Here is a 27,498-nt window from a genome sequence, read left to right on the forward strand (position 1 = left end):
AAGGACTCCTGAATTTATTTCAGATTTTTACTTACAACCGTTAATTTTCTACGATTATTCGAACTCGTTAAAAAATTGGCATTCTTAAAAAATATCAAACAATTTTCAAAAATCATATTTTTCGTTTCGAGCATTCTGATTTTGTCTCGATTTTTTGTTTTTTTGAACACACATCTTGAAGAAATAAAACGGTGTCTCAACTTTCCGAAAATTCATAAAATATTACCAAAAAACCTGTGTTTGGATCTGAATCTTTCGACCCAGGGACACAGAATTTTTGGTAGTTTTTTGAGAATTTTCGGAAAGTTGAAACACGGTGTTTTGTTTCTTCGAGATGTTTAAAGTAAGAAAAAAAATAAGATTATTGAGAATTTGTTGAGACTTTTACAAAATGCCAATTTTTATATTGCTTTGGATAATCAGCAGAAATTAACGGTTGTAAGAAAACATTTAAAAAAATTCAGGAGTGCTTTTTTGTGATCCGAGAATCGTATAAAAAATTCTGAAAGAAGTAAAAAATGGCGAGGGAAAATCATTGGTCGAGTTCACATGGAATGTCCCATATATAAACACACTCTCATATTATATATCATACATGATGTTGTTGAGACGTGATTAATAGAATTATTAATTCGTGCAGGCAATCCTTTTGAATCCACCTCAGTAATATACATATATATATATATATATATATACATGTACGTGTTAAAAATCGGCGAATAAAGTTACGTAGTAGTTGAAAAATTGACTTACTTATAAAAAATGAAATCTATCCTTGCCGCAGATTGTTGCAACGTCACAACGATGATAATTAACCGTCAATTTTCACCGGCGCTAATAAACTCAGCGATTAACAACAATTACGCCGTCGATTCGGTAATTTTTTTTTCTCTCTTCTATCTCATTTATTTATAAACCCAGTTACTTTTTCTTCTCAATTTTTTTCCGTTTACCATCACTTTAATCCTTTCTGCAGCTAGGCTAGTGTCTTGAATTACGCGATATCCGGAAAGTACAGAAATCTGATTAATGAACGCCTCGAATAATATACGACAATAATATATAGCAAACGACTTGGTACACTAAAACGGTATATTAAATTATAAACATTGAATATTATATGCATGGTTGAAAACTAGCACGGAACATGAATTAACTAATTAACCCTTAAAATCGGGTGACGCGTCTGAAAGAAAACAAAACAAAAAAAAAATCAGAAAAGATCAACTATCGACGAAAACGATCGGCGCTTATCGGCCATCTTCAAAAGGCTCTTAAAAGCCGACTGAATCCCCGAAAGACGCTGCAAAAGCAGGTCCGATCGTAAAGTGTAAAATCCCGCGAGTGTCTGCGGCGACACCTCCGGCCTTTCGAAATATTTTCCACGTCACTTCGTGCACGCGTCATCACGCTTCGATGACGTATGAAGAACGGAGAAGAAAAAAAATTATTGAACAGCCTTGAACCGGCTTCAAATCGACTCTGACGTACGCGTAACATAGCTTTTCGTATCTTTTATTTCCTTTACGTGCAGGTATCGCCGTCGACGCTCGACGGTGGATAATAAATAATCCATAAACAATCGTCCGATTCACGAACAGAAATGAAAGTAAAAGAAACTAAGAACAATTAAAAACCAACCTCTTACGTTAAGCTGTATATACCGGAAAATTAATATCAAAATTCATTGTTCAATCAATAATTGCATATTATATAATTATACAATATAATCTATGTGTACATATTTTCGTGAATAATATTCACTCCAAACATGATTTATATATACTATGCGGTATACTTTCGACGAGTGAAAAAATTCTTTGATTTTTATTCACGCGGCTCTCCGAATAAAAATTGTACACTGACAATAATAATAATAATAATTTTCGCACATATAGGACGAGTTTGTTTTCCATTCTTCGTCGCCTGTCCTCGTCGTCTTCTTTACGGCGTTCGGATCTTCGGTTTCGCAAGCATTTTTCACAGGGTTGTGAAAAAACGAGCGATTCCCATCCCCCCGTGGAAAAGGCTGCGCGCAGTGTGTCCCGCATTTGTACGACGATCGAACCATACACGAGTATAAATTTATCGGTACGTGTATAATTTAGGGTGTTTCAGAAAAAAATAATTTAAGGGCGTTGCCTGGCTAGAAAGCGCGGGCTACTCCGTGGCGCGAGAGAGAGAGAGAGAGAGAGAGAGAGAGAGAGAGAGAGAGAGAGAGAGAGAGAGAGAGAGAGAGAGAGAGAGAGAGAGAGAGAGAGAGAGAGAGAAATTTTCCCACTTCAAAAATTTACCAGTAATACAAAATTTAATAAGGAACCCGAAACTATTTTTTTTACAATTCAAAACCTTGTCATTAAAATGAGGTAAAAATCGTCGAACGTTTGAATTGTTTATAAAAATTGGGGTTTTCAATGACGTTCAACGTTACTTTTTTTTTTTTACGAAAGCTTATTCGTTCACCTTCCGAGCGCACTGTAAACGATGTCTTCGCGTCGAATAGAAAGAGCATATATCCGATATGCGCGCTCTTTTTGCATCAAAATTGAACGATTGTCTTGTAACTTTCGAAAACAAACGTAATTCGGACGAACACCAAAATTCGTATCGATTCTTTTCACCTTTGTTTCACGTGAAAGAGAGTACGAACGGATTGAAAAAATACGAGGTCATTTTTTGATTGACGTGACGTAGAATTCCCTATACGTATGTTGATATAGATATGCATTCTTAATATTTCAACGAAAATTATAATCACCGGCGTTCGTATTTCTACGCAATGCGATCACGTGACTGGTAATAGTCTAATGGCCGGTATTCGTAGTCACGTTAGATTTGCAGGACTGTCTCGAGTCAGCTCAAAGCGTAGCTTGATCGGCTGAGAACTGTTCCTAATACAGTCTCGAAAATAATACGTAAGTATTTACGAATACCGGCCAGACGTCGTCACAGGTCGTTTCGAATTGAAAATTGCAACGAATAGCTGTTAGCAAATTCATGATATAACACCGAAAATATCATCAATCTCCCAGGTCTCACCACGTGGAGATTGCTATCAAACGGAGACCCACCTAACCCGTCCCTACCTCCCAACCATGATCGGGTTTGCGTCAAACAAATACAAAATGATAAAAAAATAATGTAATATGATAAAAGTGAAATCAAACTCGTTTGAACTTAATAAACGTAATCACGAAATCTGTATGAAAAGGATCTCATGGAAATTAAATTGAAACAGTATAAGTGAAACATGACAGGAATCTTGATCGAGAAAATTGATATCATAACAAGGCATCGAGCATTGTATACGTTATATGGCTAAATAAATTCTATAGAAAGCGCAAACTATGGAAAGTAGTACGTCGTTGTTGCAAAAATTAATTATTGGTTATCATCTATTTAAAGTAAAATGTTTGAGTCTACTCTCCTCGCCTGTAATTCGCCGGCCAACGCGGTCGTTTTGCGCGAAAAATTTGCTGTTTTATGCTTCGTGATTTTTCCTTCTCGTTTCCTCATTTTTGAAGATAATTAGGTTCTTGGGGAGTCATTTCGAAGATAAAGAATAGATCTGTGTCGCCTGTTTCACCGAATTTCGAAAAAATTTCACTGTCCGCTGTGTCTCACTTCAAAGATAACGTACTTTCAAGTACGTTTTTCGCAAATCTGAAAGCGAAATCGAAAATTCGGCAAAACAGGCGACACAGATCTATTCTTTATCTTCGAAATGACCACCTAAGAACCTAATTATCTTCAAAAATGAGGAAATGAGAGGGAAAATCGTGAGTCTCTGTTCGCGCGCGCTCTTCCAGGCATAGGCAACGCCCTTAATTAAAAAGTTTATTTAGGTTGAAAGAAAGATTCTGTATAAAAAGATGAGCATTTTAGGTTTTGTGGAAAATCGCGCTGAGTTGATTTTTCACGGTTCGAGATTTTTTTCTTATCGCTCACATCAATCATAACGTCAACTTGCGTCACTAAGAAGACTCACACTTGTATAATATTAAGTCTCCGGTTGATTCTTGAGAAACCTATCCGACGATCTTTTCATTATTAATTCAATCTCGTGAAATAGTTGTAATTTAATACGAACTTTTAATTAAAGAGAATAAGATTCCCGGTTGATATATCCTTGCGTTACGGATCGTGATCTTTGGGTTGAACGTAAATGTTAGGAAAGAAGTAATAAATAAAATGGAAAATCGACCGAACGCGATCTTCCGCGTAACTTGAATCGATTATCTCTTGACAGAATTTTTCTTTCAACCTGAACAAACTTTTCAGGGGATTCCAAGGTGAAAAATTGTAAATTATTTTTATTTATATATATATATTTATATGTTACATAAGATGTCGCTCTGTTTGATCTGCAACGATATTGAAATTGTAACCTCGCTGCAATTATTATTACACAATTAGATCGCTGCAGCGGTTCGCGTGCTTCGTATGCTCGCAATCGGATCGATGAAACGGCCATTTTGTCAAACGTAATTATACATGCGTAACATGATTGCAGATCAGTTACTTACTATGATCAAATAAAATCCGAACATAATCCGTGACAAAAATAACGCACGATGAAATTAAATAATTAAATTGAGTTTAATATTTCCTCCGATATTTCTCACGGGTTATTTTTGTCTCGATTGTTTTAACACGAGTTATTGACAATGACACGTTAATAACGTTAATTAATGGTTCAAATTATACGCGCTTCGCGTCACCTTGTTTCTTACGCAGAGATAGGAATAAGGGACGAATTCCTGCCTGGGTTTAAGTTGCTCCTCCTCGACCCTCGCGAAGACAAAAATCGCGGTTAAAATCCGCTCCGTAATGGATTTTTACCCGAGCAGATATTTCTCGTCAATCTCATCAGTCGCTGTGTTATTGTTGTAATTTTTTTTTTTTTTTTTTTTTTACAATTATTTTTATAAAACGAGGTTCACAGTCGAATTGAGAATTAATACTTTTCAAATTTAATGCATTTGTCAGATTAATTATACAAATTTACGAGCTTACGATAATTTTACTGCAAGATTTTACGTGTATTAATAAGAAAGTTATTGAAATAAAAAATTGATATCCAAGCTTTTCCAGTTTGTGATTAAAAATAGTATATTTTATTCTCGTAATAATGATATAAATTTAATGAGCAGCTGTTCCGTGATAAAATTAATTGACAAAAGGTATTGATTACACGCTCACCAGCCTCGTTAACTATCATCGCGATATGTGAAAATAAATTAATGACCAGCGGCTGCAGATTGAATAGATTTATCTTCGCGTACGTGTAATAAAAGTTAAAACAAAAAAAAAAAAAAAGTGTCGTATACACATTTTAATTGATTTAGTAAATTATACACGTACGATAAAGGCATTATAAAAGTGTCAATTTATTAAACATCAACGAAGTTATGCGGGGAACAATTTCGAGAAGGTGAAAACAAGAGAGAAGTTACAAAAAAAAAAAAAAAAGAAAAAATAAGTCAACATTCAAAGTATAAAATTTATAACAACGTAATTCCGTATACCTAATAATATGTAACTACGTTCAAATTGGTTGACGAATAATTTTGCATCACCGCCTTTCGTGGAAACTTCCACATTACTTCCACGGAGTTACTCAAGACCCAAGCCAACTTTAGAACGTTATTTCCTCTGCGCAATTTTGAGAAAAAATGTAACAATTAAGAAACAGACTCCAATCTTGGTTTTAGCAAAAAACGATGGAATTGTTGCAGCAAAAAAAGTGAAACATTATGCAATATATAATACTTGTCTATGAGACCCCATAGTTTTTTTTTCAATCATTCTTCATTTTACTTGCACAAACAACCCTGATTCAAGCACGCTGAATCAAAAAATGATGCGTGAGAGTCGTTTCCGGGGTCAACCGGACCCCGCGCTTTCACGTCTCGTCAGGTACACGTGTACGCCGACATACTGCGTAATACATCGGAAATTGGGGTGGTGTAAGCATTAGTTTACAACATCGACGATAACAATGTTTACAAAAGTTTTCTCCCCCTCCTCATTCTCCTCGTCGCGATGCTGCCGAGTTTACATCAGCTATTACCGAACCTCTTAATTATACACCTCCTGCACTCGCTGCTAAAGACGACCTACATATACTTGTATACAAACACGCGGAGAGAGAGAGAGAGAGAGAGAGAGAGAGAGAGAGAGAGAGAGAGAGAGAGAGAGAGAGAGAGAGAGAGAGAGAGAGAGAGAAATCATCCGCATGCTTTGCTAATAAACTGTATACACGCATACAGGGGGAAAGGAATTCTTGAAGCATCAAAATAGATTTTGATGAAATCCATTTACTTCAATCTAGCGTCCCTTGCTTTTTTTTATTCTAATGCGATGACTCGGATAAAAAAAAATCAAATGTCGATTTAGTTGGTTTAGCGAAAATGAGTCGGTCGAGCGAATTCGCTGATTCAAGAAAAGCCTTTTTTTACAGCTACTGAGTCAAGTATAGATTTGATTAGAGTGAATCTTTTCATGCGTTTCCGAAAAGTCACTCTCTGTCAATTTTACAGTGACTTTTCATACCGCCGAGTTTTTCGTGCTGTAATAATTTACCGCTTTTCAGAACAGATTTGAAATTCGTGAAATTCGCGATTCTACCTAAACTCGAATAATCGAAACATAACGCCAACAACTTTGGCATCATCGACAAATACTCTGCGACAGCGGTGTAATGTCGTATAATATTTGTCAAATTCAGCCTATCTTCTTGCGAATTTTCAGATTTTTAAACAAAGTTTACCGTTCGCTCATTTCAGCTTCGAAAAAGAACAAATTTTTTTTTTTTCAACAGTCATACTTTGTCAACAAGCCAACGTTTCGCGCTGTGCGTCGAACTGTGCGACGCTTTAAATTTTCAACAGCCGATTCGGCGATGAGCGGATAGTTGGACTACTATCGGTTCATTCGCGATTCGGTGCCGAAAGAGAACAGAGCCGCTGCATGATCCGAGCATAAAAGCGCCTCCTCGGTGCTACCCTACGGCTACGGGGAAGGTTCGACCCGTCTGGTAGAAATGTCAAAGGTTATACCTTCACGGCGCAGGACGCCACCCATCCTGACCCCGGATGCCTCCGACCCTCCTAAATCGGCCAAGACTTGTTTCACAGACCGACCCTGCGGGCTGTTATCTCCGAAAATTCGTCGAGTACGACAAGAAGGGAATAAACAAAAAAAAATTTTTTAAATATTAAAAATCAAACGATATTCCGCGTTTGGTAGAAAAAAGTTTACACGAGTTGAAGTGAAAAATAAAAAGAAAAAATTCTTCGTTCGTTGATGATATCTGATATATCATTATTATCATTATTATTATTGTTGTTGTTGTTGTTTTTGTTGTTATTATTATTAGTTTTGGTCGAAGCCTTGAGAATAATTAATAACTCGAGGGAAAGACGTTGTAGGATAGTTTTCTGAGGAGGATAAAAAAAAAAACACAGCCTTCGGGCGTACGAATGCTCGTTAATTACACAACGTGTTAATTAGCAGAAGTCAACAGCGTCAGAAGGCGTCTTTGTTTCTATTACGTAGCCTGGGGTACGATATTACGTAAAATGTACTCGTACAATGAAACCACACGAAACACGCGTTTCACGTGTTGGAAGAAAGAAATAATTTTACAGTATGTTGTTTGTTTTACGAACACAACTTGCTGGTACATTTTATACGGACGCAAGACCAATTATCTTCTTTTTTCCAACTTCGCTGCATATTTATAAATCATACACGTTTGGTCGATTGGTCGGGTTTTTATCTCGCCAGATTTAAAAGGAGGATCTCGTATATTCCAATTCAATTGTATTTTCTATTTGAATGTTTTTTCACTTTCGAACAGTCAGCGACGAGTTATAACCAACGTTTTCGATTAAATAGACTACGTTTCCCGACTAATCGAGTATAATCGATTATTTTTCCTCACAATCGGTTTTTGTTTTTCTACTCCCATGAACGACGCGATGCAGTGTCAATTTATGTGATTAGAGTATCGATTATTATCGTTGTCTTACTTACCAAGATACCTATTTGATATAACAAGCGAAAGATGAATGAATATTTTCACCCGGAATTGAAAGATATTTTGAATGAAACTATAAATTATCAAAAGACGTTTCCGCCATTAAGACCAAGTCTGAAATTTACGAAACTTTGGTTTCAAATGCACCGTTTCAAAAAATTACGAAATAATCGATGAGTCGATTGATTTCTACCGATTCAATCGTGTCGTGTTCGATTATTTTTTAGACTCGATTAACCGATGCATAGATTATTTTCACCACAGTGGCCATCGACGGCACAGTCCTGATTTCAATGTTTAATCGAACACGCGATCCGTCGATTCACCGTAAAGTTCGCGTGTCAAATGAAAAACTCGTCGTCCTCTAAAATCGTTCAAATCTACACGCTCGAAGAGCGAACGACCATCTTTACAATATTGTCCCCGAGTTTGCGTGAATAGATGGAGACCGAAGAAGATAATACGTACGATAAATGAAGAGTGAACGAGGTCTGAAGTGTGTTGAAATATTTCTTAACCGTTTAAAAACAAATTCAAGATCTTGATAAGATAATTATACAACCTAGCCGAATCGGGGTATTACATGTGCAAAGTGTACAACGAATCGATATCGAATGAACACGTTTGTAATAATTATCGTAACGAATTAATTTTCACTTCAATTTTGTACTCTTTGTATAAACAAATATTATTATACAGGGTGTCCTGAAACAAACAACTTTTGTATGACACATTTTCCAACCGAACAATCGGATCGGCTGAAAACGTAATGCGTCTTTTAAATTGGGACACATTGTATATACAATATATGTATAAACAGGTACGCTGTGTAATAGATATTTAATACACATATAAATGTAGCGGTAACCTTCAGGCGTAGATATAAATTTTAGCAAATTGTGTGGTCATGTATGGAATATGTAACATAGATGATGTAGATAATTAACCGCAAAGAAAAACTAAGGGAATTCGTTGATTACTACAAGGGGTTGTTGTGCAAAAGCGCTTTGATATATCTGGGAAACTGTGCCAGTCGAACAATTTCTTTTATATGCTCCGAGACACACACACACACACACACACACACGCACACACACACACACATATATATATATCGTTCGAGGGGAGAGAAGGATCGATCCACTTTCGTGCAATGCCGTCGACTCTCTGACGTCACAACCTTGATACGACGTTACGTCATGCAAGAGAAGGAAGGCGAGATATGACGTCAACAACGGGGGTGATTCTCCACCCTCTCTCTCTCTCTCTCTCTCTCTCTGAATCCCCTTCCCACCCCTCAATTTTCGCGCCCCAATACCCTTGATCGAAACAACCCTTGTATGCATTGTTACAGAGTCGTACGCTGGTAATATTGTGATTTAATAATATAATCGGGGGTTTACATTGTTGAAAGAATACGAACTAATTTATCTTGTTAGCCGATAATGAACCGTCGATTCAATAGAAATTATTTTCATTTTTCACAAAACTCTTCACCAACGCACCTTATACGAATACGATGATTTCGTTTCTTATTTCACGCACGACAAGACGGTATGTGCGTTTTTGTATTTTTTTTTTCTTTTTCATTCCTTTCGTTCGTTCTTTTCCTCACACATCAAGAATCACGTTAAATTCAGTTTTCAGCAAGCGCAGAAGATGCGTATATCTATAAATTCGATATGCTATCGTTTATAAAATTTATTTCTGTCCTAAGGTTTTGCTGGAATTTCGTAAACAGCTAGCTCTCATTTGTTATAAGCAATAAAATATTAAGAAAAAAAACACACACGATGTATAACAATGTAAACAAATTCGTGCGAAATCCATCGACTACACATATTTTGTACAATATGCAAATATATGATAATGATATTGTCAACGAATTGTAAATTATTATACATTTCTTCGTGGATGGGGAATAATAATAACAATAATGAAAAACATGAATAATTAGATAGTCGTTGCAGCAGCATGTGAAAATATTGTGTTGAATTCCGGGTTAAACTAAGGGTTACTATTGTTGTTGTTGTTATACGGATACGCGATGTTACGGGTATATTTTCCAAGTTTTGCGATTGCGCAGCCGCGTTGTCAAGAATGATGAAAAAAGATGAGAAAGGGAAAAGAGCAACAACATTAAACATGTTTTGCCGTCGCAACGATGAGATAAACTAATAATAACTACGGTCGGTGAAAAAGGAATGGATTTCAACTCTATGTATATGTATATATGTATATATACGTATATATGTCGGTGAAATGAACCGCAAAATATTGATAAGCGCTCGTTTTTCCGAGCCACATTATTTATACGGTTTATATGCAGGAATGTATAAATTTATGTCAGACGAGTGTGAAACTGACGTACACAATATAAAACATGAAACAATACCACGCCGCTAAATAAAAAGCTTATTCACTGATCTTCATCCCGTTTTCGATACGTATAAATGATAAAGAAAAATGTCAAGTTGTTTCTTTTCTCTCTTTCTCGAGACGCGATAAATTATTACACTCGCTTTGTATCAATGCCTGGGATAGATTTTTTTATTACTCTGGAATAAAATACTTACTTTATTAACAAAGTTTGGAATTTTATATCATATACGTCTATATATATATATACATATAATATATATACAATCAAGTATCGAAACGGTTTTTTCAGGCGGGTCGGGATAATTTTTTTGCACTCTCTTTCGCAATCGCAATTACACAATGAATGTGAAAATACTGTTCAACACGGAGCATGTAAGACGAATGATTCCTCTTCAAAGTATGTATGTAGTGATCAAATATTTATACAAAGAGTATAATTACGATACAGTGTTTCGATCTGCAAAATGACTTTGATTTTCAAGTGTATATAAACCGGCAATCCTATATTGGAATTATCCAGTGGTGGTATTTATTATCCTTGGTATTTATTTACGCTAATCTCGTTTTAAAGCTGATCAAAGCGTTTCACAACCCAATTCTGCGCCATGTGGTTCAATAAACATCCTGGATCAGTGTCTCTTTATTTCCGAACATTCGCTAACTAAATTTACAGAAAACACAAGCGTACAGAAAATTGGGTACCATAATTTTGTATTATAGGCGGAATAAAAAAAAAACAATTAATCATTGCCCGACGAATTTTCCGAATTATTTTATCTGTTATATCGATCGTGTATTTTCAACAAAGTGTAGTATAACGAGACGGCGTGTTCGTAAATCGCACGGGTAAATGTTTGCATGTGGAATTTACGTACACATTTCAACGTACGTACCAATGCTGCATAAATAAAACTCGAAGAAATGCGAGCGATACGAAGAGAGACTAAGGTAGAAAGAGAGAGAGAGACATTTTTGGTAAAAATAATTTCTACCATTTTATAAAAAAATTTTTGGGAAATTGTAGCACTTCGTAAAATTTAATACAAGAAAAAAAAAAGTTGTAAACATGCATAAATTCTCCCAAGAATTTGTAGATTTCCATGAAATTTTCGTGACTTTTGTCGGTAAAAAATTACAATATAATACAATCTTTAAAGAAAATTAACAATTCTTTGAGTAAAAATTCGTAGCAGTAGAAATTTCGCCAGGGATCAGACACTCCAAACACATATAATACGTACCAATCCATAGACGGTTTTTAGTATTCGTGAGGCGGGAGCAATCTTTATCCACTTATCAATAATACGACGGCACAGAAAACACGCATTTATCCAATCAACGATTAGTCTCGGTTGGTTTCATCTGGTTACTTCCGACCACCGCATCAGCAGCAGCAACAACAACTTCTATCGCATAACGCAGAGCCTTGCCGGGCAGCTGGACGTGTAACGCTTGCGATGTAACAACGTCGAGTACATTGTTCGAACGACCAAAGCCTGCGTAGGAATGGCCTGCAGCGATACGTGAATACTTATTTCCGATTCCCACTAGTTGACTCGGCGTCGATGGATAAAAAATAAATATACCAGAGTATAAAAAGGCCGGAGCTTTACGCTGGTGATATTTCGAATACACGATGCCTGTTTGAGATGACGCGAGGACGCATTGACGAAAGAACGTCAAGAAATTCCGGGTCCGTTTGTAAATTGGGTTGCGTTGTTACAGTTGCAACATCGCTCAGCAGGAGGGAATTAAGATTTTCGGACGCGTGAATTCGAACTTTGCATCTTCGATTTCAATCCCCGAAACGCGAATGAATGTTACGTTGATAAACGGGTAAATTGAGGTTAGGTTAGGTCGTTCTAGGGAATTTTCTCGAAGGTTGTCGCCGCTGTTGCCGCAACCTTCGTTTGTTTAAATTGACGTTGATGTTAGCAGATGGCGGTAATATCGACTGCTCAATAACAGCGACCGACTCCTCGAAAGAAGCGGAGGTGGTGGTGTGGTGATGGTGATTATCGTGTTTGACAGTAGCGATCTGGTCGAAAAGTGACGTTTGCGTCGGAAACGTGGGTGACGTTGGGGGTTCGAAGTGGAGTGAGAAAAAAAATAAAATGTTATAAAACAATCCAAGAAAACTAGGCGCGAACATGTCATCGAGGAATTAGCGCTCCCGATTTTTGGTGACAATACACAGCATCCGCCTAATATGGGAGAATGGTTATGCACGAAGCTGTTTTGCTGCTGTTTCTACTCGCAGGTAAAATATGCAAAGAAAGAGTAAAGGAGAAAAAAGAAAAAAGAACAAAGAAAGAGAAAAACTACGCAACGGTCACTTCTTTTCATTATTATCTCGTATACGATAACCGCCTACCCGCCGATCAATGTGCTCAACTTTTATACACACCTATAAGCTACTATACTGCATGTTATTACTATACGTCGTGCTCTTCTATTCTCCTTAATCTCCGTACCGAGGGTGAACATGTATAGGTATACAGACACGCAAGTAATACGTGCGTAAGGTATAAATATCGTAGCGTGTGTGTGTGCGTGCCTTAAAAACCCAAGCTAATTACAATGATGGTGTATCCTGTAAACAAGCAATCCTCTTCAACGCTGTTCAGGGACAAGTTACGTAATGAAGTAATTTTTTTGTTTTTTTCATTTTACACGTCAAAAAATGAAAAAAAAAAAAAAATGCAAAGAACAAGCGAGGAAGAGATGCCTGTGCTTAGAATAGTCGTTGTTACAACAATTTTCGTTGTATTTTTTTCATACTTGATAATATTTCTCTTCGTTTCTATAAAAAAAAACAAATACTGGCTATAACCACTACACTCGGCAAAGAATTTATTTACCGTTATAACAAAAGTTTATTTGAATATGGCGAAATATACGTTTCGTTATTGTGATCAAATTTTTCCCGAGCCAAATAATGATCCAAGATAGAATTTTGTTAACAGTCGGTTAACAAATCATATTTGGCTCGACTAAAATTTCAATGCAATAATGAAATACTTGTTTCGTCGTATCGAAATAAACGTTTCTTACAATAAAGTAAATAAAGTCTTTTCAAAACTTTTTTTTCAAAAACTAAAAAATTGACATTATAAAGAAAGACGGATACAGAACGCATTTTGTCATCTTTGTCTCCCAGGATGGCACAGGGTATTAGCGCTGCCTCTGGTGCGAGACGTGGCGGTAGACCTGGGACAGAACCTGACGTTGTCGTGCGCGCAAGACGATGTCCTGCTCAAGTCCGGCAATACGTCGGGAGTGATGTGGATAAGGGAGGGGCGAGAGGCTTCGAGGTTGAAAGTTGAACCCAACGGAGCGCTCCAGTTGATGAACGTGAGTCTGGACGATGCGGGAATATATTCCTGCACCATGGACGAAGATACGGATGCGCTGAAAACGAGGATCAACGTTTTTGTCAGATGTAAGTCGTCTGTCTAGCCGAATCGGTTTTGTTCTCGGGAAGCCGTTTCGTCACGCCGCGTCAAAACCACTGAAACTTTATTTCTATCCTATCAGCTCCTCCCCCAGCGCTGCAAAATGTTTGGGTCAAGCCATCCACTATTTTGGCAAACGTTTTGTGGGAGGTTGGCGGGACTGGCGGATATCCGATAATAGATTTCACCGCCGAATATCGTCTGAAAACGCCGTCTAACGAAGATCCCGAGGACTGGAAGCCCATTGTTCCCACGCACATTCCCCCCAACTCCGTAAGTCTGATTGTTGTTCCGAATTTTTCCGTAAAGAGGCAACGGAGTAAAGCGAAATACCGTCGACGATCCGTTTTGCAAGAAATGTTGTCTACGAACAGAGTTCTTGTTTCTTTAGCCTACCTCCAATTTTTCCAATTTCTGGATTATCCCTACTCGAGTGCATTCAAATCACTTCGACCGAACATCGAAGCTTGAGAAGCCGGTCTAAACGACAAAATACGAAAAGTAAAAATAATATGTACAGAACAAGATCTCTGATCTCTGAATATACGCTTAACTCTGTGCCAATTGAAGAATTTCGTACTCGTTGCGTTACATTGTGTTATAAAATGTTTGCGAATGATTTATCTGACTTTTTTTAGAGACAAATTGATGTTTACCACTTGGAACCGAACACGACTTATTCCTTCAGAGTCTGGGCAACCAATCAGCTCGGTCGCGGCGAAATTGTCGAGGTCGAGGGTCACACGCATCACAGTGTAGAGGAGTTAGGTAGGGTCATTGAATACCGCGGTATACGAGGAGTCTAATGAATACCGACGGAGAGGAAAAAAAAAGAAGGACAAGTATTCTCGTTTTTTGTTCTAGAACTTGCCAGACATCTTTTAGACGGAGCTGAAAACTTTGATACTCGAGTGTGGGTAGCAGCCGTCGGTATAGTAATGGGAACATTGTTAATTTTGGGCCTTGGGACCTGCTACCTTTTATACCGCGAATGCAAGGCACCCTGTAAGTGTTTTACGATAACTTTTTTTAAAGCTTTTGCTTCTACTCTGTCTCTTTGTCGCCGCTGTTCATGGTTATAGTTAAATACTTGCAACGACAATTACAATTATCCTTCGATCAATATCAACGAAATTCTCTCAATGAAAACCGAGTCGTTATCCCGCCTCGGTCTTTAACGCAAAGAATTTACGAGAAGTTGCAAAGACTTTCTTTCAAGCGTATTATGATCCGCGAAATATCGATTGAATATCAATTGTAAAAGAAAACGGGAGTGGGATTAGTTTAAAAAATTATTTCGAGTTTTTATCAATTTATACGTATTATAAGCATGAGCAGCTTTGCGAACCACTGAACTTATCTACGGCCCTAATCTCGAGCTTTCCCTACAGTAACTGCCTACCTATCGATCAACCTGATACTATTCTAATATACGTTATCAATTATCTTTCACTAATTTTTTCCTAGCTGCAAGCGCTTTGCGACTAAATTAGGTATTAAAAAAACAACAAATTTTCTAACTCTTCATAAAATTTACCTTACCTATTATAATAATTAACTCTTGCACCAGATGCTTAAAAATTTCCTATAATAAGGCACCGAATCAAATATTTCTATAAATTTATATGGCTAATTATATCATACTATTGATTGAAACAATATTACTGCACATTGATAGATCTTAGATTTGATTGTAATGAAAATAATTGCCAATAGAACCACTAACCGCCAAACTTATTAAAAAATTGCGCGAACTCGCATTGACCAATACGAATATATCGTGCGACTTGAAACCGCCAATTTTGTATAAGCTTTGGTGGTTTTATATCGATTTTGTCATGCAGAATGGATAATAACTAGTGTGTATTGAATAGCAAGTAATACTATAGAGATAGAGCATTGCGGCCTAGATAATATACTTGTCATGTGCTATTAGACTGACTTTGCCTACGTAGAGAGGTAGGCCAAAGATGGCACATGCACATCTCGCTGGGAATTTATCGATTTGTAACGACGTACGCGATTCGAGTCCTGATAATTTCGCCGTCAACGCCGGGACAAATCTTTTCAATTGCATTTTTTCACCCCCCTAGATTTTAAACGTTCTTGAATTGTTAACCTTTGAAAGAAACTTTCGTGACCTATTTTTTTTTCTTTTTTTTTTTTCCCAGTGTCAATGGTTTTCAAACTTCAACTTCTTGTTTATAAACTAATCGTCATCTTCCAATAAACTTATATACTATTCAGAGTTAATCCCCCGTCCACGTAACCTTTCTTCAAATCGTTAACAGTTCGTAATAAGTGAGTTAAGCTCGATTACAATGAATTTTTAAACGACTTCATTAAGTATGTCCACATGGAAAATTTCGCATCTGTTTGATAAAAGATTGCGACGCGATTGGAATGTTTTTTGATTATACTAAGATTTTACAAAGTTTTAAAATATTCTTCTCATCGGTTGGATTATTATTAAACCTACGCATGGTATGCAATTTTGCGCGCAAAGAATTTCCGATTTTACTTAGCAAGATGAAAATTTCTCATCGAAATTCAGTTTGTTCATTACAAGAGAAAAATACCCAGCGAAGTGGTGAAAACAGAGAGAGAGGGTCGAAGCCCGTACGGTCCGTGGCCTAGACCAATGAAAATTAATCTCCGCTCCCGACTTGCAGCGCAGCTGGAGGAGCAGGAAGTGATTGAGTTGGTGCCCAACATAATCCTGAATCCTGGATTTTTTGACGAAAGAACGGAGCGCGTACCTCAGGATGAAAATTCAAACAACCAAACGACAACCCGACTGAACAATAATACTGTCACGCAACCCAGGCGGCTCTAGCAATTGGCAGAGTAGAATGTGATTTTTTTTATACCTATATTTTAAGCTGGCTTAAACAAAATGAGAAAAAAAAAAACAAAACAAAAAAAAAACAAAAATTTAATAATGGTAATAATAATGATAATGATAATAATAACGATATAATAGCATACACACGTGCTTCTTTAGAAGCATAAACTTCAGTATGACCACAAACGAGCATGTACTGAATCAATTTTTTGTAAACTGCTCGCTACTACTACTACGAGGCAAGTTTGTGAAATTTACCGTCACGCTATCTTGCCGCTAATCAAAGTCACGCAATTGGAGTGAGTACAATAAGTACGACACACGTACAAGCGAATTGTTCAATGTATACGCAAAATGGACTTTGATAGGCTTGCTAGCGTGGCGAAGCGCTATTTTTGAGATATTTTTTGTCTCACCGGTTGAATCTATATTGACCATTGCATTTTTTGTAACTGATTGAGATGAAGGAGAAGAATATGATGATGATGATGATAAAAAAAAAAAAAAAAAAAAGTAGTTTCGTCGAATTTAAGAAGAAATAATAAGAAACTAAAAATTAAACCAAATGGTAAAAGACTGTAACCACATAGTGAGTCTGCATTGTTTTAAGTGTGCTAATCGTGAGATCGTATACATGACATTCAAAATGTCTCTGCTTCGAGTCGTCTAGTCTTAATCGATTATCAAATTTTTCTCTCGTTACGTACAAATGTCTTCTTCTTTTTTTTTTCTGTTGTTGTTTTTATCTGTCCGAAATGTCTCTGTACTCGGTCCCAATAGGGTGATTAATTATCACACGAAAAATTGATAGCCTTTGCCATTGCTTCGCCACCCGGGTTGCTGCTAAATCAAACCGCATCAAGAATTTAAAAAAAATCATTAAAAAGAAAAAATAAACAAGCAAACTGCAAAATAGAAGAAACATAATGATGATACTGCACTATTTCACCAGGCAACTTTTGAAGATATTATATAAAGAAATCGGTTCCGCTTCTTTAACATAGAAAACCTAACCGTAGATATCAATGTAACGCTTTTAATGCACCGAAGTTTACCGCTACACATTCCTCACGTTAAATTGTAGCATCCCTTCGTGCAAACAGTTATTAATGCAGATTATAAGTTGTATAATTACAACGATACGACGTTCGGCAAAAGTTGAAAATGTTATAAAGTTTTCATGGCCAGAGATAAAAAGTTATATAGGTAGTTTGTACGAACAGGGGGATTTGAGAATAGAGAATTTCTTTTTTTTTTTTTTATTTTCATTTTGCGTGGTATACGTTTCTTTTGGATATCTGCATCTGTGCGACGTGAGAATGGAGCTCGAATGGAATTGAAAAGATGAATAATAAATGAATAAGGCAGGCGCGTTTGGCTCGAATTTCTAAAAAAAGAAAATAATAATTCCAACCTTGCAATATTACATGAAAAAAAAAAAAATAAATAAATAAAAATAAGCTTCCGCAATTCTGAATACAATCATATCAGAATAGTTTAGACAAAAGCATATCTTTGGGCGCTAAGTGATAAGTTCCACATGAAAATTCGTGTGTTTTTGATCTGTACGACAACACTTCAAATCTCACGTCCGATGAATATGCAATGATAGGTCATTTTTTATAACATAAAACAAAGAAAAAAAAACAAAAAAAAACAAACAAAAAAAAACTAAAAAGAAAATCAATAGATAACTAAAAATTTCACCTAGTAGGTTTAAGCAGAATCTCAGTATGAAAAACAACTCCCAGTTCAAGGGTTTATTAATGAGGATAAAATATTTTCACGTTTTTGCCCAAAAAAGAAAAAACAACCCGTTTCCAGCCTTCGCAGTGTTCCGTACCTTTACCTATAATATTCCCTAAACGCTTGGATGGAAGACAAAGTTTTAGACCAAAAGATATTAAAGCCCGCAATCTCACGTAAATCTATAAAATTACGCGTGTATAGCATTTATTACGACATTCCACTAAATGGAACAAGCTGACGATACGTTATTCCTTCACATAAGAGTAGTGAGCACTAATAAAATTATCGCATTATTAGTTTTGCGCACGTTGTGAAAATAAAAAAATTTATTCGATTATACCGTTAATTAAAAATCGATAACTTTTTCATCCTTTTTTTTTTTTTTGTTTCTTTCCAGACAACGTTCAACGTGTTTCCTTAATATCCTTTCATTCTTGTGTTTTGTGTGTGAAAAGAAAAAGAGAGAAAAAAAAAGAAAAAAAAAAAGGAATCAGATTTCTTTCAAATGGATAAAATAGCAGTAGGCTTGTTCTTTACGGTTGTGAAAGAGCTACGTACCTACATAATAATGTGTAATAATAATAATAATAATTTGGTGCACGCAGGTTGTATAAAAAATGGTTGTGCGTTGTTACGTAGAGGCTTGGAAATTCGTTTGTATCTTTTCGCAAGAAGATAACGATCGATAACGTCGAAGAATACAAACAGATTTTGCACAGCTTCGTACTATGCACTCTGTGTTGTGAATGATATAACATATGTACGCATACAGGCATACGCAAGTAAACAAACACATACATGCGCACACACACAAACAAACGAAACACACACATACCGTTGACGGAATAATAACTATGCGATAATAATGATATTATATATATATATACACACACACACACACATACATACATGCATACACACAAATATATACATATATTTATATAACCGAAGCATCAAGATATTTTAACTAATAAGCAAAGACAATTTTTTATAATAATAATAATGATGATGATGATGATGATGATGATGATGATAAGTAAAAATATCACGACACAATATACTATATATACTGGTTATCTAGACGTTCAATTATAGCAGCGCTATTTTACCAAAAGAAATATATTACATATAATTTAGCGAGCTTGTAACATTGGTGAACTTTTCTCGCCAAACAACCCAATATATAATATATATATATGTGTACAACATTACAAATTGCACACTGATTTCACGCAAAGTCGGAGTACAATCTTTGTTCCTTTTACGCAGAGAGAGAAACTAAATACGAACACGCATGCGATATACAGACAGACAGACACACACACACACACACTCACTCGCTCGAATATATAAAGTATACTTAAATATTAATTGTTGTTCAAGCTGTTGTTATTATTATTATTGATCGGTTGGAGAAGAGTTATAGATCATAAGTTGAAAATATTTTTTTGGAACATTACCTAAGCTGAGACTAAAGATTTCACATACACACACATACGCAGGCGCAATACTATGTTGTGATATTACGAATGAAAATTTGAATCTCCGAGTCCTTTATCGACGGTCACCGACTAGACGTTTCGATTACGTTTCATTACGTTTTTGTTCAATGATAATAATGAACCGGGGTATATTCGATAGGTGCACCTATTATGTAACATGACTATATTATATTGCATTATATTATTATACGTACTATACACATATTATATGCTAATTATATATTTACAGCACACAAAAAATATCTACACACTCACACCCACAGAGAGAGAGAGAGAGAGAGAAAGAGAGAGATAGAGTGAGAGAGACATGCGAGAAACGCATGTCCTAATAATTAAGTAAGCACAATATATTAGAATATTGTATAGTATTATGTGGTTGCTGTTAGCACCATTGATCGTCCCCAACATACATACATATTGCCTGCCTATACATACCTACATACCAAGAGAATAATAATAATAATAATGATGATGAGAATGATTGAAACGTTGTTTGCATCGCCGTTGTCGAAACTCTTTCGGTAAATTAAAACTCATACTTTGCGTGGGATTTTAGAGGGAAATGTTTGACAAAAACAAACAAACAAACTGTTTCGTGATCTCGAAAAGACTTTGAAAGATTCGAACGTCGTTTGAAAGTAATAAAAAGTACTGGCGCAGATCAGTATTATTTTCATTACTCTGCATATGTAAATAACGTTTCAATATCTGTGTGGTATGTTAATTTTTTTTTTTTTTTTTTTCTTCTCATATCGATTTCATTAACTACGCAATTTGTGATTATTATCGTTATTATTGTGTCAGTCTTGAAATTGTTTGTTAGAATCGCGGTGAACGCGTTGAGTTTCCGATTGTTTGAAAATTACGAGTCGTCCGTACAATTGAATTACGGCATTATTTTATTGTAAATCATAAGTTAAACATATTGTGTATGTTATATTTGTTTATATTAATCAATTAAGTTTGCGCCAATTCAAGTTCGAATTATTTATAATTAAATACTAATCAACATGTATTAGGTATTATATGCATTCGGCTTCAAGATATTTATATACCTACATGCATACATACATATATAATATATACAGAGAAACATCCACCTTGATAGTAAACTGAAATTATTATCGCGCACGCTGATCAAGTGAATATATACCTATAACAATTATTTCGCCAAATACACGAAATATTTTCATTTCAGTAAAACCATTGAGTAGTATTATAGATGTTATATTATATATATATATATATACATATATATATATATCATTTTTGTGTGTGTATATATATATTGTATAAATTGTAAACCCTGTAACATTAATTACTCCCTTTATCCCAATTTTTTTTTTTTAAACAAAAAGTGCTGCTGTTCTTTCTTGTTCGGTAATATATATATATATATATATATATATATATATATATATTTTCTTACGAAGAAGTGTAAGGAAAAGATTGAATTTCCATTTCACTCATTGTCAGTATAACGATCCGTTTATTCGATTGGAAAAAGTGTTTATACAACCAGGTGTGTATGAATGAGAGAAAGAGTAGAATAATAATAGAAAGAAAAAAAAATGAAAAAAATGACAATGTATCTTCTATCCGTGAAGCAACGTCAGCATCTCGGTGTCAGCAAAAGTTGGATCGGTTCAGACGGTACGGATACAAGATTTAGGATCATTTTGACACGATCTCGGTTGATACATTCGATACGGAATGCTTTCATCATCTGAGAAGGAAGGAAAAAAACGAGATTACGTTGTCTAAGATTAACGATGGCCGCTAACGATCCATGCACCGATTAATCGAGGCCAAAAAAATAATCGAACACGACTCGATTGAATCGGTATCTCAGTAAGTAAGACAATGATGATAATTGATACCGTAATCGCATAAATTCATACTGCATTCCGTAGTTCATGGGAGTAAAAAAACAAAAAAACCGATTGTGATAAAAAATAACCGATTCAATCGAGAATCTCGTGATTTTTATTTGTTCTTAAATAAAACCGCAATTCCGCAAGACGTACCTCAGCCATCGTCAACGTCAGTTGAGCCTCGGCTAGTTTTTGCCCGACGCAAGCTCTGGCGCCCATTGCAAATGGTAGAGAAGCGTGCGGATTTAGGACACCCTTATAATCGCCCTTCTCGTTTCTCGACCAACGTTCCGGGGAAAACGTTTCCGCATTTGTAAAATTTCGATCGTCACGTCCGCTCGTGTATAACGACATCAGAATCAGACGCTGCTCTCGTAGAATGTATAAGAAAAAAAAAAAAAAAAATACACGTAGTTAGAATAGATAAGCTTATAGTTTTTTTTTTTTTTTTTTTTTTTTTTTTTTCAAACCGTTGAATATAAATCTATAAAGAGTGTAGCAAAAAGTTTTCCAATCTCACCCCTTTGCCGACGTGATATCCTCCCACGACACTGTCTTCGGGCAAACATCGCGTGAGAAAAGGAGCCGTCGGATAAAGTCTCAACGATTCCTTCATCGCTCCTTTTAAAACCCCTTTTTCCACCGCGCTCTCGCCCTTCGCCCCTTTCAATTTCTCGAACAACTCTTCCTGAACACTCCGATTACTTCCCAAGAGGAAAAGTGCCCACTGCATCGAATGTGCTGTCTGACGATTACGAAAAAGGGAATGAAAATAGAATAAAAGTGAAAGATAAAAGCGGATTCGACATTGCGTGATTAAATTATTGTTTGTTTTATTTTCCGACTTTTCGCCCTGACTTTTTCGAAAATCTTCAATTTCACCCACCGTATCGCCGGCCGCGAGAATTAAATCGACGACGATCCTGACTAGATCATCCTCCAGGATTCCCTCGTTCATGAGCATCTCGATCAAACCGTTTCCCTTCAATTTTATCATCTCTTTGACCGTAACTCGCAGAATGTTGAGCGCGAAGTCTGCCGATGCTACGAATTTGGTCCAAGAAGGAAGTTTCAAGTTCATGGCCAATTTTGCCGGTAGCAGTGAAAGCTGAGCCGAGTATTTGAATATGTTGTGCAAATTGATCGCCAATTTTTCCGTCCGTAATAATATTTCAGATTTGTGCCGAGGCCACGTTGAACCGACGAGAATGGCGAGCATGACTTGAGGGTAAAAGAAAAAATGAATCCAATTATCTTTTTTCCATTTGTTTTCTCCTCAACTCCACGCATTATATATTATTATATTACCTTCGATCGACCATTGGTACAATTTTCTTTCGAGCTCTGAAACCGGCAAACCTTTTACAGCGTAAGTTCTGAAATCTTCGACCAAAGTTTCCGCGGCTTGTTTACAAGGCGTTATCATAAAATCGTCGGAATCTGATTTCAGTAATAATTTGTTCATTATCCTGCGAAAGCTCAACCACTCGTCACCCTCCCTAAATGGTGAAAAAAAAAGAAAAACAGAGAAATAATCGGTTTTCATTAAAATGTGTACACGCACCGAAGTATCGATAATGATGTGTTATATGCGCGTGTAACTTATCTTTACTATGAGTCTCAACGCCGCTATTCGGGTATTTCGATATGCGATCCGAGAACACTCGATAAGTATTGTGAAGTAGAAGTCTTTTTTACCAAAGTAAAAACACTCAAAAATCGGCACGATTTTAGACCTTCCGAGCTGTAACCCCCCCTAACGTATTCTCGACGGAATTATTTTTCTTTTTTTTACTCTTTGAGGAAAATTATACTTTTCAACGCTGCAGCGGACGATTGAAACGAGAATCGTATCCGCATAATAAATTCCTGATTCTTATCTAGAAACGGACAGCTAGAGAGAGAGAGACATAGAAATCGTACAATGGAATAGATCGTTGAATCAATTCGTGACCCTAGAGTCTCGAATAAATTTTTACTACAAACACGACAGACGAAGTAGCAGAGAAAGGAAAGGAACAAAACAAGAAGAAAAAAAACGAAAGCTACGCGATAAAATTTTTAATCAAAGCGTGTAAAGATTATATTCTCTGATTTGAATTTTCAAGGGACTGAAGTATAAGTAACGCTATTACAACGAAACATGGTAGGTAAAAAATCACTACTTTGCAATTTTATAGCGACTCTGAGTAGTCAAGTATCCAAAATATAAATTAAATTTTCTTTATTATAATTTACTGCAATATCTCGGAGATTCCTAATATTGCGAAACAACAACTTTGTCCTAACCGTGGATGAGAAGAAAAAAAATAAAATTACAACGACGTTACCAACTTCGGGTTAATTTATTTCACACACGATATCATAGCTCACATGAAAAGCAAGCCCCGCTCGCATTTCCGCATCTTATTATAGAGAATCCAGGCATGGGGTAAAAAATTTTTAGGCTTCGATCCCTCGAGGCGAAAAATCCTCCTAAATTCCGTCGGCGAGCTGACGAAAATCGCCTCGACTGCCATCATCCGTTCCCTGTAAACGGGTCCCAATTCTTTGTGCCTCTGATCTACGTATTCGTGAAGTTTTGTCGCACCGCCAGCGCGAATTAGCGAAAAAGTTGTACCGACCAGGGGTAATCCCCGAGGTTCGGGCATTTCCGGTAGGATCGTCGACGTCCCAAAAGATTTCCTCCCAATTTCCTCTCGTTCATTCCACATTTTTCTACTCCATCCATAAACATTTCCACTACAAGATCGATAATTTCTCTTCGTCGCACAATATTTCGATATTAATTTCACATCCGAAATATTTTTCGACCGTAAATTTAAAATCTTCGCACTCGAGTTAATCCCGTAATTTCGAATCGTTCCGTTCACTTTTAATAACATTTTTTCCTGCACTATCAAACTATGATAATGAAATACGCAAATCTTCTGCATAATTTTTACTATATATAATTTACGTATGACGATGAATCAGAGCTTGTGAAATATTTCAACGTTATACAACAAAAAAAATAAAAAACAATTTTCACACCAATACTATACCGCGAATTTACTTATATACATATATATTATAGTAGTAAGTATAACAATTTAACAACACCGGAGAACAAAACGTTCAAAGATAGAGTGTCGATGATTTTTTTTCTTTCTCGGTTTAACGAACGTATATCTTTACGAAGCGTTGAAAGGCGTCTGCGTTATCTCGGTAGTAAAAAATAAATCAAGACAAATTGTACAACGAAGCGACCGATTCTTTATTTTTCGCACACCTCAGCGTGTCTGCAAATCGAGTATCACGTTGCGTTACGTATTCGCATGTCTACGAGATGACGTTACATTTTATTCAGCTGACTTTGCTTCGAGTGCAGGATGAAATACGATGCGGATGGTAAAGACGGTTGAACTATACTGAACCCTGATCCTTGGATCATGTACGATCAAGAAATTCCTGCCGGTTACCGATACGCCGTTTTCATGCCTCTATGTATATACCGTATATTTTCATAAGCTTGTATGCAGGGCGATGAAACGATTTCAATTGTAAATAGACTCTCGGAAAGAGATATCGTGATACCGATTTACCGATAAAACGTTCGCGTAGCATTGTATAATCGTGTATACGTAGAATATTAATATACAAACTATACCTCTGTGTGCGCGTCTGCGTGTGTAAATTTTCATAAAAAACCGTTGACGCTTTGGAAACGTTTGGAATGTAAAGATACACGCACAGAGAGAGAGAGAGAGTCACGTTTCCAAAACGTCAACGATTTTCTATAAAAGTTTACAATCACGTTTCTCTGTACAACATTATACACGTCTATCTATATTTTAACACGTTTGCACAGATCATTGATCCGTTTATCTATGCGCATATCAGCCCCAGCGAATTTTAATTTACATACACACATACCTATACGTATATGCATGATAAAATTAAAATATATATATAGTTGAACAATTCGTGACCATGAAATTTCTTAGGAATTGCTGAATTTGTCGACGTTGGTCAGTTTTATTTACATCGACTTGTTAATTACGACCTTTCGATCGGGCTGCCCGCCGATCATCGTCAGGAAAATATTAACATCCTACAGGCACTATGTGAGGATTATATACAAGAGTGAAACGCGTGGTATTGGAGTAAGTTGAAACATAGTGAGGAGAACGCGATTGACGTTGCGTTTTGAAAACTGTGCATGGGCGTTTATTTCGTATGAATCGATTCTGTGCTGAAACTTTGCCATCCGTTGAATTGCGACGAGCGTCTGAATCTTTATTTCGTTCCCCCCCCCCACGTATTTCCAACCGCGTCTACACAAATGATAAAAATACATTACATACACGTGTACACCTGGAATTCGGCTGATTTTTAACGGGCGTTGACTTTGCGGTGTTCGTTCGTTGATCTCGCAAGGATAATTTGAATACACGATTAATGCAGCCGCGTTTTATACATATACGGTATAATTTCGTACAAGACTTACTTTTGCGAATGATAGGATCATCGGCTTGTACATTTTATTTCAAAATCGTTGTTGTTGTTGTTGCGTATATTTCTTAGATAATTACACAGTACATGTGTACAATTTAGGGTGTTTAATCAAATAATTAGAAATTTTCCACTGTCGCACCCCTATTTTTTTCGCAGGTAAAAAAAAAAAAAAAATTCTCTATAAAGATAATCGTTCTACGTTATGTCTTTGATCGCGGTCATTTGATTTGTCACTTTTTTCAAATTTTTTTTTGAATCTGTGAAGATACACGTTGTGAGTTAAAAGTTCATATCAAATTATAACTGTTTTATGAGATTGAATTAATAACGAAGAGATAATCAGATACATTTCTCAAATATCAACTGAAGACTTAATATTAAAAGTATGAGTTTACTTAGCGACGTAAATTAATGCTATGAATAATGTACAAGCAATAAAAAAACAAATTATTCCCAATTCTTGGTATATTTAAAAAAATGTATAAAAGTGAAAACCAACTGAGCATGAACTTCGACATAACGGAGAACACTTATCTTTTGCCAGAACCTTTCTTTTAACGTAAGCAAAGTTTTTAGAGGGTGCCATGATGGAATATCGCGAATTATTTTTCTTCCGAAACACCCTAACGTACATAATATAATTCTTTCGTTACTCCTATCGCGAATATAATATAGCGGAATGAAAAATTTCATTCGATTATGCAGCAAAATTTACACTTCTGAATTTACGAATTTGTGAAGAAAAAATTCGCCACTCTTCAAGAAACAGTTTCGTAGCAGTGATCGTAGGAAACCACGAATTACTTGGAGGCTCAAGAGTAACGCGCACGCGTCGGTGAAATCAAAGTGCTGGGTTCAATCTCCGAGCCATAAGGTATCAAGTCCACGCATAAAAAGCGCGGTAAGGTTTGAAAACCTCACGATACTTGCATGTCACAAAAATTGCGAAATAAAAAAGTTTAGAATATCGTTGAGCAAACTGTTTCTGGATGTTTTCATCGTCAAATTGCCCGCGTGAAATTGACACGCAAATGCCGCGGTCAATTTGAAATTTTTATTTATAAAGCGAAGAAAAAAAAAACAATAAAAGAAGAACTCATTGCCGATATGATAAACAATCCACATCTGCATCCCCGCACACTTTATATAC

General features: G+C 36.2%; 3 protein-coding genes across 10 annotated transcripts in view; 1 reads left to right on the forward strand and 2 right to left on the reverse strand.

Moving 5' to 3' along the window:
* Positions 1-12,226, reverse strand: part of LOC124306421 (protein retinal degeneration B) — a 28,748-nt gene extending 16,522 nt beyond the window's left edge. For all 7 annotated transcript variants that reach the window (XR_006908610.1, XR_006908609.1, XM_046767120.1 and 4 more), the window contains exon 1: positions 11,668-12,226. The gene's annotated coding sequence lies outside the window, so the exon portion shown is untranslated. The remainder of the gene's footprint in view (positions 1-11,667) is intronic.
* Positions 12,227-12,409: 183 nt separating this feature from the next.
* Positions 12,410-18,243, forward strand: LOC124306438 (contactin-1). 2 transcript variants are annotated; one of them, XM_046767153.1, is made up of 6 exons: positions 12,410-12,686; positions 13,587-13,868; positions 13,964-14,154; positions 14,520-14,649; positions 14,746-14,886; positions 16,554-18,243. In XM_046767153.1, the coding sequence occupies exons 1-6, from the start codon at positions 12,644-12,646 to the stop codon at positions 16,715-16,717; spliced, it is 951 nt and encodes a 316-aa protein (XP_046623109.1). In that variant the 5' UTR covers positions 12,410-12,643; the 3' UTR covers positions 16,718-18,243. The 2 variants fall into 2 exon arrangements, with proteins under 2 accessions (XP_046623109.1, XP_046623110.1); XM_046767154.1 differs by having other exon boundaries at positions 12,413-12,686; positions 16,559-16,823.
* Positions 18,244-18,489: 246 nt separating this feature from the next.
* LOC124304705 (cytochrome P450 315a1, mitochondrial) lies at positions 18,490-26,508 on the reverse strand. The gene is made up of 8 exons (XM_046763255.1): positions 26,341-26,508; positions 24,225-24,747; positions 23,160-23,350; positions 22,738-23,072; positions 22,372-22,596; positions 22,005-22,217; positions 21,662-21,703; positions 18,490-18,594 (listed from the first exon to the last, which is right to left on the reverse strand). Coding segments are annotated over exons 1-8 (1,635 nt in total). The 5' UTR covers positions 26,342-26,508.
* Between the last annotated feature and the right edge of the window lie 990 nt (positions 26,509-27,498).

Source organism: Neodiprion virginianus, chromosome 5 (assembly GCF_021901495.1).
Source record: "Neodiprion virginianus isolate iyNeoVirg1 chromosome 5, iyNeoVirg1.1, whole genome shotgun sequence".
In the NCBI taxonomy this organism is placed as follows: Eukaryota; Metazoa; Arthropoda; class Insecta; order Hymenoptera; family Diprionidae; genus Neodiprion; species Neodiprion virginianus.